At 45.6% G+C, this 12,523-nt stretch overlaps 1 protein-coding gene across 1 annotated transcript; it reads right to left on the reverse strand.

Moving 5' to 3' along the window:
• Positions 1–274: 274 nt before the first annotated feature.
• TBX22 (T-box transcription factor 22) lies at positions 275–12,041 on the reverse strand. Its single transcript, XM_077826929.1, has 8 exons — positions 11,876–12,041; positions 10,981–11,134; positions 10,030–10,131; positions 8,255–8,429; positions 6,871–7,035; positions 5,962–6,026; positions 5,613–5,698; positions 275–885 (listed from the first exon to the last, which is right to left on the reverse strand). Exons 1-8 carry the CDS (start codon positions 12,039–12,041, stop codon positions 275–277), a joined length of 1,524 nt encoding a protein of 507 aa, XP_077683055.1.
• Positions 12,042–12,523: the final 482 nt, after the last annotated feature.

Consider the following 12,523-nt stretch of genomic DNA (forward strand, 5'->3'; position numbering starts at 1 on the left):
AATATTAAAAAGGTGAATGTAAAGTTTGCACCTATCCTGTGAACATTACATAAATAATTCTTACCAAAAGGCATCTCTCTGTTGTTGGCTATCTTGTTGTCCCCCATGCTCAGAACATTTTTTACAACCCAGTTGCACATGAAATGTTAAATATCTAGGCAGGTCACTCCTGGATTATGAAGCACTTTATATACAATAATCAGCAAACCTTTGGGAATGATTGAAGAAAAGACTTGCTTACATGTCACTGCGTTAGAAATGTTCTATAGTTCCATTAGAGGCAATGGTTAATTGCTGAGTGCCAGTTAGAATGATTACATCTGCCATCTCTAAAAGAAGTCGGAATGCTGTCATTCACTTTGAAATGGCTTGTTGCGTTCATCAGTCTAGATGGCATAGAAAAGTTATAACCATACAAGCCATATGGAGAATGTAAAGAACAATTAAGTGCTTCCCGAGCAATGGGACTTGATGGGAAAATGTTTCCAGATGCATGTAGTCCATACAACATTTGATTAGCAGAATTGGGTACTTGTAGACACTGCCCAGTTAAGTCTTCAGATTTACCATTTTTCAGATTTGTTATACCAAGGGAAGATAGCACAGGCACATCCACCATGAAGTGGGGTAAAACATGTGGATTGGTGCCTCCTAGTTTTTCGTGGCTTGGAAATACAAGTGACTGTTGTCTCAAAAGGCTTGTCGGACAAATCTTGTAGTAAAGGGGCAAATTGAGATTATGTAGATATGTTTCAGGGCATGATCCTCCAATGTTGCTTGCTGACAAGTGAAATGTAGGAGGTGAGCAAGATGGAGAAAGCAAGGAGTTCAGAGGAGATGGCGTCCCACCACTTGAGGTCGTAGGTGAAGAACCAGAACTCCCATCTAAAAATAAAAGCAAAAGTAGTCAAAATGATGCTATTGGATGTTAACGAATAAGAATTATGGGTGGAATCCTGACCACACTGAAGTCAATGTAGCCTGCTATCATTTTCATCTAAATATCTACTGACTCCAAAGGGAATTCTGCAAGCAAGACTATGGCAAGATCCATCCATAAATTATGCATCATATCTTTGTTATCTAGGCCCCAGTGCAGCAAGGTAGTCATGCATGTGTGTGTAAGTATGTGACTACTCACATAAACTTTTTTGAGGCAGGAACGGGGAAAAATTTTATGTATTGATATTTGGGTCATTTACAATAAGACATTAAATTACATTGTCTTGACATGTATGGGTACATGTCTTAGTACAGAATTAACAATATTAAGCAACATTCTGTATATTGATCATATCTTGTTATATCATTAACATTTCTCTTTTTTTGTCCCAATAACTTGATTGTAACTTCTTAGGTGCTGAAACTCACACACATGCTTAAATACCTTGTTGAATCAGGCCTCTATGTATAATCAATTCCCTTCTTCTGTTTATAAACAAACAGTGTCATGTTTAAGGTGCTCTATTTTCCTCCTGATTTCCAGGGGTTTTCCTTGCATATAACAATAGAAATACTTCTTATTCAGCATTAATGGAAATTTTGCCTTGGACCCCGATCACAGGAATTGACTCATTTTATTTAGTTTCCACTGCAGTTTATAAGACACCTTTAATCACCGTTTCTCAAACAACTTTAAACATTCTTTTCAATTTAACAACCTATTTTCTGAAGTGGATTAATGATTGCTTTCATAAATTTATTAGAAAAACAACATCCACTTATTTTATATTTATTAGGTTACTGGTGTGTAACGCCATTGTTCAGCACAAGTTTTCAGCTCCTCCTATGTAAGTTCAAGGGTAAAAGCTAAGGAGAGATGGTTGCTTTGACAGTGAAACATTGCAGAGCAATGTGTATTCCTGTTACTAAGCAGACACTGTTTTAAGATGGCATCATTTAAAAGCCCCATTCTTCTCCTGCAGATGTATTAGCACAGCTCCATTGCACCTTATATCACAAAATTTGGGTCTACTTTTTTCTCATTTATTTATATGTATTAATGCTGGCATGGAAAAAAACAAAATATCCCCACTTGCTTTTTGTCACACTTGTAAAATGGTTCTGACATGTTTAGGATCTTTCTTCATTTACACTATAATTCAAAATCATGTACGCAAGACACGATCTGGTCAGGTTTTATGTGTAATGGTCTATCAGGAATCTTTTGATATTCTATACGTTTTGCTGTCAGTATATGAGATTGATACAATGTGAAGGTTTAAGAAGTGATGCAATGTAGAAACTATTCTTGTTCTCAGATTAACTGCAGACCATATCATGTATGTATTTGCAGGAATGATGGCATATTTTTGCACATTAAGGGCTTCATCTTTTTCACACTGATGTCAATTGCTGTTTTAATATTGATTTCAATGGGAGAGGGAGCAGGCAACAGAAAGGACCTATTCTCCTCCTTCTCCCTAATTCTCACTAATATTATAGTGTTTAAGAGGCAACTTAAGCAATGTAAGATCACATTTGTGATGGCAAGATCATTATCTCAACTTGCAAAAGTAGTCCCTATGTGGCTAAGTAGTGGACAGTGCGTAGAATATTATCATAAACTTAAAATGCTCCTTAAAATGTACATAAAGTGCTTTCCAATAGATCTTTGGATTTTGTGGGGTGAGAAATGAATAAAATAATACTGCAAATCTGGTTAAGCATTTTTATTAGGTACTGTAAATAGATTGTTGCTGAGAATTTTTCAGCATCTACAGTATTCATTTCGTCTACGCTCTCTGCGTGTCACTATCAGTTACGCACCCTTCCTTGGCAGGTCTGTTAACTTTTGGAATGTGAAAGTTCTTGCTCATCCGTAAGCTGCTCTACAGTTCAGATGGATCTATGTAGGCATGTTTAGTCTAGATGGCCTTGTCATGTTCTGAAATTATTAACAAAAAAAATCCAAGTCCTGTTTCGGAGTAGCTAATGGACACATTGTCGGTGTTTCAGAAATGCAAGTAGAGCATAGCAAATCACTGCAACAAGTCACTGAAAAACTTTTCATGGGTCACTTAGCTTTCTTTGCCGTACAAATATTTAGACCTGATCTTATTCCCATTGAATACAATGGGTATTTAGACCAAGTTGTGCGTACATGTATCACAATGTATGTGTGTGTGCCCATATCATATAAGTGAAGGGATATCCGTATTCGCAGTGTTCAAAAGTCAGTTGGACCCCAAAAGATCATGAAATTGTCTTAAAAAAATCATGAGATTTTTAAAATAAATCATTTGCCTTCTAGGTTTTAAGCCCTTAGGATGTGTGTTTTCAACCTTTTCTCTAATAATAAACCTTTTATAACATCCCACACCATCATTAATTCTATACAGTATTTATGTGTGTAGCCTCTATGTCTATGTATCTTGACTTCTTGATCTTATAAAATAGGAACTATTCACGTTTTGAGATAACATGGGATGTACATGCCACAATACAGAAATCTTCAAATTTTTTCTAAGGTTAATGGCTGTGTTAAATTGGTAAGCATAGCTTTTTTTTTTTAGGTTTCAGAGTAACAGCCGTGTTAGTCTGTATTCGCAAAAAGAAAAGGAGTACTTGTGGTAGAGTCTACAATTTTTCATCTGGCTCTACAAGCACTCATTCTTCGAGCAAAACTTCCAGTGGACATTTTTCCTGTGTAAATTCTGCAGGATTGGGTGCCAAACAAATAACTTCTCATAGACTCATAGGTATTAAGGTCAGAAGGGACCATTATGATCATCTAGTCTGACCTCCTGCACAACGCAGGCCACAGAATCTCACCCACCCACTCCTGAAAAACCCCTAACCTATGTCTGAGCTACTGAAGTCCTCAAATCATGGTTTAAAGACTTCAAGGTGCAGAAAATCCTCCAGCAAGTGACCCGTGCCCCATGCTACAGAGGAAGGCGAAAAACCCCCAGGGCCTCTTCCAATCTGCCCTGGAGGAAAATTCCTTCCCGACCCCAGATATGGTGATCAGCTGAACCCTGAGCATGTGGGCAAGATTCACCAGCCAGATACCCAGGAAAGAATTCTCTGTAGTAACTCAGATCCCACCCCATCTAACATCCCATCACAGGCCATTGGGCTTATTTATCATGAACAGTTAAAGATCAATTAATTGCCAAAATCATGTTATTCCATCATACCATCTCCTCCATAAACTTATCGAGTTTAATCTTGAAGCAAGATAGGTCTTTTGCCCCCACTGCTTCCCTTGGAAGGCTGTTCCAGAACTTCACTCCTCTGATGATTAGAAACCTTCGTCTCAGTGGAGATAATTATTATTTGAAAAATCTTGCAACACTTATTTGCAATTTTGCAGCAGTTAAATGTCCTATTATTGATAATTTCTAGATATTGTATCATCGTCTTTACTATTTAAACATTGGATTTTGTTTATCCAAAAAAGAAGAGTAGCAAACCATAGAAAATATCATTAAATATTATTATGATCCTATTTCAAGATAATTTTCTAGAATGGAATGGACAATCACAAGAAATTTATGGATTTTGTGACAAGATAGCAAAATAACAAACCTATTCTAAATATCCCTCTAAAACAGCTGAATAATATTTTTTCATACAAGTTATAGGTGTGAATCCTGTTTCAGTATTCTCAGCTACAGTTGAATGGTTAGTGTACATTAAAGCATTACTACAATGTTCCTGGGGCAAGTTTCATACTCCTTAAATTGATTTCTACAGGAGTCTTCCTTGCACAAGGTATGTAGAGTTAGGTCTACAGAATGTTGTTTGGTATCTACCCACTTCCTCTGTGTAATATTTATTTTATTGTATGTACTCTTATGTTTAGATATAATACATGAACTTATCAAAATCTTTAAGTTTATACACAATGCTAAAATACATTAATTATAGTCCTAAATAATTAACTAATTGACACACTATCATGGAAAGAATACAGACTTCACACCCAAGGGCTCAGCCTGTATTAGACCAGCAGAGGGAATGAATTTTATAGCAAAGGGTCCTTCACTGAAAATGCCCACCACCAGATGTTCAAATATGATGGCATTAACTCAAGCATCTCAAGATTGCCTTTAGTCACAGATAAAACATAATGTGATAGAAGGTCTTTAAGGCTTCAAACGGACAATAAGCTCCAGGAGGGTAGGATTTTGCACCTGTATGGAGCCCCACTGAAATGGTGCAAGGATCCTCCTGGGCACAGCTCTTTGCAGGATCAGGGCCTGAAGTAGCTGTCCCTAAATGAGTTGTTGTTATTAGTGACTTAATATAGTTACTTTCTTGTCCTTTTTCTTCTTTTCAGATATTTATTTATTCTTCAATGTCATTTGATTTGAAAATTAATAAAGAGTTAATGTAAAAATATTGTCTTGCTCACAGAAACAATCAGCTAGATAGTTGTTATTAAGCATAAACAGCAAGAAAGGACTGAGTCAGTAAATTTGAATTCTAATCCTTTCATCACAGTGCCATCCCCCAGGATGGCATCCTCCTAATGTAATTTCACACATCCACATCTCCATGTCATTTCCATGTCATTTCACACATGCACAACAGTTAGGTTATTTCTGTTTTACACTTAATCTTTTGTTTACACCTTAGAAACCACTTGAAGATTCAAAACTCACCTTGGGTTTCTGCACCAAAGGTCTTAAAATCCAGAGTAAGTGGTGGCCTCCATGGATATGTTTCCAAAAGTCCATCCAGCACTCCCCTATAAAGTAGAACGTGGAATTCAGTGACTTAATGGATATGGCTCCTGCAGAGAATGACATTTGCGGACTTCCTGCCTTTCTAGATATCTTTCATAAAGAAAGAATGCATAAATATTCTAAAGCCTTCTCTCTTTTCTTTCTTTCCAGTTAGTTAACAAAGTCATTTCAAATCGTAAATTAAAAGTAGTATGAAATAGAGCGTAGATCTTTTTACACACATGAGAATGTACAGAAGTTGTAGCTGACAATTTATAACAATTACCTGTTTCTCCCAGGGTCTCGAAATCCTTTAGCAAAGGGATTCCTGTCTATTTTCAGCTTGGTAATCTACAGATTAAAAAATTAAAATAATCAAATAATTGTAGTGAGTAAATAAGGCCAGGTGAAAGTAGGATTAAAATGATATAAGAGGGGTATAGTACCCTCACATCCACTGATGTTATATTGAATTATATTGTTTAGATTAAAATCTGCTTTCCTGAATCCTACAGATAGCCCTGTTGACTTCAATTGAATGTAAGGGCAAGATTTAGCTCAATATTGCAGTTGTTTCTATTATAAATATCCCTCCCTCCCTATGCACTTTAAAGCAGCATTTATTAATTATGATGATGATGATGATTCCTTAATCTCAAGCAGACTGAGTTCCTTTCCCTTTGGTATTTTCTAAACAAGATTCCCTTCTATTTATTTTATCTGCAGTTTTGTGCACATGTTTTAATTCTACTTCCACAACACTTTACCGCGTTGTTTATTATAAAGCATCGCCCAGCTACCCTGGCGCTGTGGCAGTCTGTGAGGGCAGTGCCAGGTCCTACAAGGTGCTGAAGTTAATAGGAATAGGACTCAGCACCTCGGAGCATCAGGACTTTTCTAAATACAGTTAGTATTTATTATATTATTATTGTAGTCAAGGCCCGGGGGAGAGCAAGTCTCCAGAGATTTCTTAGTGAAAGTAGCAGCCCCGCGTGAGCAGGCACTAACAGGCGGTAATATATCCTAGCGTGTGTTGTGGAACATGCTCAAAATTAGTAAAAAAAAAAAAAAAGTTAAAAATCCAGGATTCCAGCTGCGGTTCTGTTTCCCGGGAACCCAGCAAAGGTGAAGCTCCGAGCCGAGCTGCAGTGCAGGAAAGCTCGGGCGCTCTCCCTGTTCCCCGGGGCCGCTTTACCTGTTGGTTTTGATAAGCCGTAACAGTGGTGAATTCGGTTTCCTTAAATGAAAAGGTTTTAACCCCTTCCGCTGGCAGAGACTGGATCTGGGCCAGATCAAATCTGGAATCCTGCAGAATCACGTGCACTCTCGGTTTGTATTTGTGCATGGACTGCAGGATAATCTGTAAATTACAAGGAAAAGAGGGTGAGCAGCTTTCCCCTCTGCACAGAAAGGGACGAGAGAACCCCTGTCGCCGGCTGAAATGCTTCTCCCATTAGCAATAGCCAAGTAGTTCTCTCCTGCTCCCGTTCTCCGAGCTGAACCAACTGCCTCGAAATCTGTCCTGACTCTAAACACCGCGTTAGTTAACTCAAATTTGCGTTCGCCTCTGGGAAGATTCGGGTGTGTGTGTGGGGGGGGGGTCCGGGGGAGTGTGTGTGTGTGGGGGGGTCCATTTTGCTTTCCTAAAGCCCCGTTTGTTTTATTTTGCAAATACCAGCAAACCTTCCCCCCCGCTTAAATCAACGGCTCTGCTCTCTGGTGACCCAAACTGCTCTCCCAATCTTCGTGCAATATTGGGGGGGGGAACAACCCCCCCTCATCCGGATAGGAACTGTGGGCTCGAAAATCCAGTTCGTTTAACTCAAGAAGAAAGGGACAGATTGCAGCTGAGTGCGGGATATTTCATAGGATTTAGGCGCTTTCTGGCACGAATGACTGCAGTGGACAGGCTGTAAAGTTGCGGCTCTTGTGTGCAGCTATAACCCTCCTTCCCGATCTCTGCAAGGTGCTGGGCACTTGGAATAACGGGTCTCACTCAGGCTGGTGCTTATGGACACACACTGATTCCGCATGGGGCTTCCCTGGCAGGCATCTGACTCGCCTGAAAAACGCGTGGCGTCTTTAGGGTCTTGGCCTCGCCCCAGGGAGGGGCCTGGAGCTCCCAGGGCGGTTCCTGATCAGTCCCTCTTTCCTCAGCTTCCCCTGGCAGCATGTGCCCCGGATCCAGCCACACACTGGAAGCGGGATCCCCAAGGGACAAGGAGACCCAGGGACAGCGAAAGAAAGCCCCCCCCCACACACACACACTGTTCAACTGCGTTCACCCCACAGCCGGCACTGCGGCCGGATACACCCCTTCCCCCCTCTTCCCGTCCAGGGGCAAGTGACGATTCTCTCCAGCCCTGGTTTAGGGGCTCAGTCCCCAGGCCGTGCAAGCACGGGACCAAACCGGGCTGTGCATGGCAGAGGGGGGAGAGTAGATCGGGAATGCGGCTGCATCCCCCGGGGCCCTCCCCAAAAGAGCTGAAGGGGCGGGGGGAGTGTCCGCCTCCCGGGGGGCTGCCCCTGCCCGCCTCCCTCCCCCTGCAGGACGAGAACCGGGCTAAATCCACACCTACATGCCCTTTGTCGTCCATCTCATTGTTGGTGAGTTTCACCCTGTCGAAGCTGATGATTTGCCTCATCCAGGTCTCTCCGGAGCAGGGGGAATCCGGGTGGATATAGAGCCTGGGCGTTATACAGGAGTGGTCTGTGTTCCCAGCCACCATCCACTGGGAGCTGTGGTAGACATACCTACAACGGGAGGGCACAGCGGGGTCAGCAGACAACAGCAGGACCCCGGGCCGGGAGCCAGGCCGAGGGAGGCCTGTGGCTCCCGCCCCAGGGGGCGCGGCAGGGCCAGGGCGTTCGGTGGGGCTGGCCCCTGTTTCCGGACGCCAGCCGCAGAGGAAACCGATCTGCGCCGCTGAGCGAGATCCGGGGAGCCCGAGCGCTCTGCCTGCCCCCGGCCGGGGCCGTGCACCGCTCCGGGCCCAGCTCCCCAGCGGTGGCGCTTGTTTCCCAAGCCAGGCTGTGCCCAGCCGGGCCATTGTAGGGATGTGTGTGGGCCCGGCACAGGGAAACCCCGCAGCTGGGTCGGCTTCCAGCCTCACCCATCCCTCCAGGGCTGGCGGCGTGGGGAAGGGGGGGGGATAAGCCTGGCAAGGAGAAGCGGGGCCCCCGCGGGCTCTCCGCCCTGCGCAGACACTAGCCCTGTGCGCACGTGCGCCCGCTAAAACAAATGTGTTTCTGAAGGGCTGCAAATCATCAGACAACAACAACCACCACAGCAACCAATCGGAGTTATCAGTTGCTCCCGCTGCTTTGTCTGCCTCGTCACCTGGGGGGGCGGGGAGGGTTAGGTGAGAAACAACCCCCCCCCCCACAGTTTCCTTCCTGAGCTTAGGTTCCCAACCCGTTCTCAGCTCTTGTTACTGGGCAGTGGGATAGTCCCTGGGAGCCCGGAGCCCCTCCAGCCGGCCGGCACACAGCTGCGGGGCCTCTAGTTTAATTGCCCCCCAGTGCCTGCAGGTTGATTGCTCTGGGGGTGCCCTGGGCAAGGCTGCTTGTTGTGACTGTCGTTGGGTCATTTCGCTGTTGCACCCAAAGCAAGGCCGGCTCTGAACCTCGCTCTCCGGTTTACACCGGTAATCTTTGCACATACACCCACCCACCCACCCCCAGCGAAATTGCCCTTGTTACTCGCAAACCAGAGCCTGTCCCCTCCGGGCGGCGATCACCCCCTGCCCCGTGTCCCTTTGACACCCCCTGTCATTCGGTGACTGCTGGGCAAGCCGCACAGACCCGCGGAGCTGGCTCCCCTCCTCCCCCCAGCACCCTCGGGGGCTCCAGGCCACAAGGAACCTGGCTGGGGACTGGACGCATTGCCCTGCCCTGGAGGGGCGGGGGGCGCGCCCGGGGCAGAGATGGTCAAGGGAACACCGACAGGCGAGGCATCCTACGGAGCTGCAAGAGGCCTAGGTCAAGCGCAGAGATGCCCGAGGCGAGCAAACACTCCCGGGTGAGTTTGCTGCGCGGAGAGGCAGCGGGGCGCGCTTTGAAACGCGTGAGTGAAACTGACGCAGGACACAAGTGTGGGAGAGCCGCCGCTCTGAGGCTGGGCGCTAGGGAGTTTCCCCGCAATGAGGTGGGGAGGGGGCTCCGCTATTTGCAAGTGTGTGGGGGGGGGGGCGGTTGTTTTCAGATCCCACTCAGCAGCGATAGCCGGCGGACTGTGGGATCCTTTGCTTGTCGTGGGTAATCAGCTAGTTGTTGTAGTGAATGGGCATGGTGCAGGCTTCTTTGTTTGCGCTGTAAAACGCAGCGCGGCATTTGCGTGGATCCGTTTTTTTACCTGTATCTTTTGGAGTCCACAGGGACCACGTCAATGGCGACGTAATATTGGTTCGCTGGCTCCAGACCCTTCACTTTCACCCTGACGGAGGGAAACATTCTCCTGCAGGATGCAGAAAGGAGCCCGTTTTTTCCCCTCTTTCCTTTTGAAGCTTGTAAGGCGGGAGTAAAAAGTTTCAGGACAAAGCTCCCACTTTAAAAGTCGACAACGATTATTTTTCTTAAAATAATCACTTTCGGGGACTGGGAAACGGGATTGTACCGAAAATATTCGGGGTGAAATCCTCTGGGTGGTTGTCGCTCTTAGCACAAAACGCTACACAGAACGTGAGCGGGAACCGATCTGTTATGCGTGGGTGATCGCAGAGACAAGGAAGTTACATTTAGCTGTATATAAAGAGTTGCCGTAAGATCTACTATATGGGAAATATTACAGTACATGCATGAAAAAATGATGGCTATAGTAAAACAGAATTCCACTGATCGTGGTTTCTAACATTAGGTTACATACCCTCCTTTGTAATGTTGTTCATATAGATATTAATAAGACTCGAGTTGATTAAAATATTGAAGAGAAAACATACACCAAATATATCGTCTGTAGGAGATATATTGGAACATTAAGTATGAAGATTGTATAGGCTACCATTCCGGTTAACATGCATAAATGCATACTACACGTTTTTTGAACGCTTGCCGAATGGTTTGCTTTTGGTCCACTTGCCAAATCTTTGACAAAGGGATTTGCTGCAGGGATTCAGGGAAAGTTTCATATTTTACAACGCTCTCCAGAGCTGCCCCTAGTTTTTGAATCGTTAGCACGAGCAATCGAAAGCACAACAAATGTATTTAAGAACCTGTTTTTTTCTTGGGCCAGAAGACACCCTGTGGCTATCACCCATGATTTACATACAACCACACAGCACCCAAGGCGTGCCTGGCTCTGCCATACCTGCCGGCTTTGGTAATAATCATTTCCGTGCCGATCTCGTGAAATCTTTTCCAGAGTTCAGAGCCTTGCAGTTCCACGTGGATCTCATCCTTCGCGTCTCGGCTTTCGGCGCTCGCTGAGAAAGAAGCCGATGTGTCTGCTCTAGGTCTCTTTTCTGCCAGGATCAGAAATGAGAAGTATTTGCACGGTTCCTATTCAGAGCAAGTTTACATGTACCGAAATGCCCCCGGGCCCTGAATTAGCCTGCAGAGCCCCCACCCTGGGCACTGGCTCTGCGGATACGGACTGCATCCGAGGTGGAAGTAGCTAATCTATTATACAGCATATTTCGGATTACTAAAATCTAGACTCACCATCCCCGCGTGCGCCTGGAGATTATCAAGGCCCGGGGGTGGGAAAGGAAAGCAAAGGTTATTTTCCGTGGCCGGCACAAATCCTTCTGTGTCAAAGGTGAGCCCAGGGCCGCGCTCGCTTCTCTAGTTACGGGTTGGCAAAGGAAACGGGAACCGGCTCAGGTGAGACAGGGCCTTCGGGGAGTTGATTCAAACGATCAGGAAGTTTGGCGTGCACCACCTGGGCAGGTTCTTCGGTCTCTTTCTATGAAACCGGCCGGTCTGCCGGGCTGGGGAAACAGCTGGTGGATGCGGCTCAGCTCCCGCACCTCAGACAGAGAGCTCGGGAGGTTTCTTTAATATATGGCTGTTGTTTTGCATGTATGCGGATCTCAGGCTCCCCGCAGCCTCTCCCCGTGACCTGGCTGGGGGACGGGACGGGCTGCGGAGTTTGAGGAGCGGAACCGATACTGCGTGAGTTCGGGAAGCCTTTAGCCACCAAGGACTCTCCGCGCCCCCTCCTGTCAGACGTTATTTAAAGAGGAAAAACGGGGGATACTAACCAGGTCCCTGGCTTTTCCCGGTCCCTCTGCAGCCGGTCCCTTCCTCCTCTCCCTTCTCCACGCGATGCTGTTGTTTCTCATCTCTGAAGTCCTGCAGTTTCCTCTTTGCGGATTTCCCCACTAAGGCTTCAACGGAGAAAGCGTGAGCTCGGGAGCTTAGAGCCATCCCGGAGCAAATTGGATCCTCCCGAGCGGAACTTCAAGCCTGATCCTTTAAAAATAGGGAGGAAATCCCCCAAATCCTAAAAGAGAGCTAAAAGCCCCCTCGGGCAGGAGCGGTAAGGTTCCTCCTGACAGCCCCTTCCTTCGCACGGTCTCCGCATCGTGCATGCGGGCACCCGCGTCAGGTTAAATCCCTCGATTTATTCCTCCTGGTGGTTCTAGGAGATTGGCAAGGGGAGGAATTTTTAGGGAACAGACCTGCCCTCACTGGCAAACGGAGCAGCTCCGATTGGGGAGCCGCCGCGTGAGAGAGATACTGTTGCATCCAACTGAATCAATAGAAGGCTGCAGGCACCACTGTTTGTTTTGGAAACTGTGGGGAGCGTAAAAAACATTGAGTGACAGTTCCTAGGGCTAAAGAAAAAACAAGGGGGAAGACAGAAAAGGAGGGAGGGAGTGGGGAAAAGAGGGAGTCTGCCCCGTCTA

Source organism: Eretmochelys imbricata, chromosome 9 (assembly GCF_965152235.1).
Source record: "Eretmochelys imbricata isolate rEreImb1 chromosome 9, rEreImb1.hap1, whole genome shotgun sequence".
Classification (NCBI taxonomy): Eukaryota; Metazoa; Chordata; order Testudines; family Cheloniidae; genus Eretmochelys; species Eretmochelys imbricata.

Bases quoted from the DNA above. Each gene is read 5' to 3' on its own strand.
- TBX22 (XM_077826929.1), bottom strand. From the start codon at position 12,041: ATGGCTCTAAGCTCCCGAGCTCACGCTTTCTCCGTTGAAGCCTTAGTG. The intron at 10,132-10,980 runs GTATGGCAGAGC...TGCATCCTGCAG, and splicing joins ATTATTACCAAAGCCGGCAG to GAGAATGTTTCCCTCCGTCA. The intron at 6,027-6,870 runs GTAAAGCGGCCC...TTTAATCTGTAG, and splicing joins CGGCTTATCAAAACCAACAG to ATTACCAAGCTGAAAATAGA.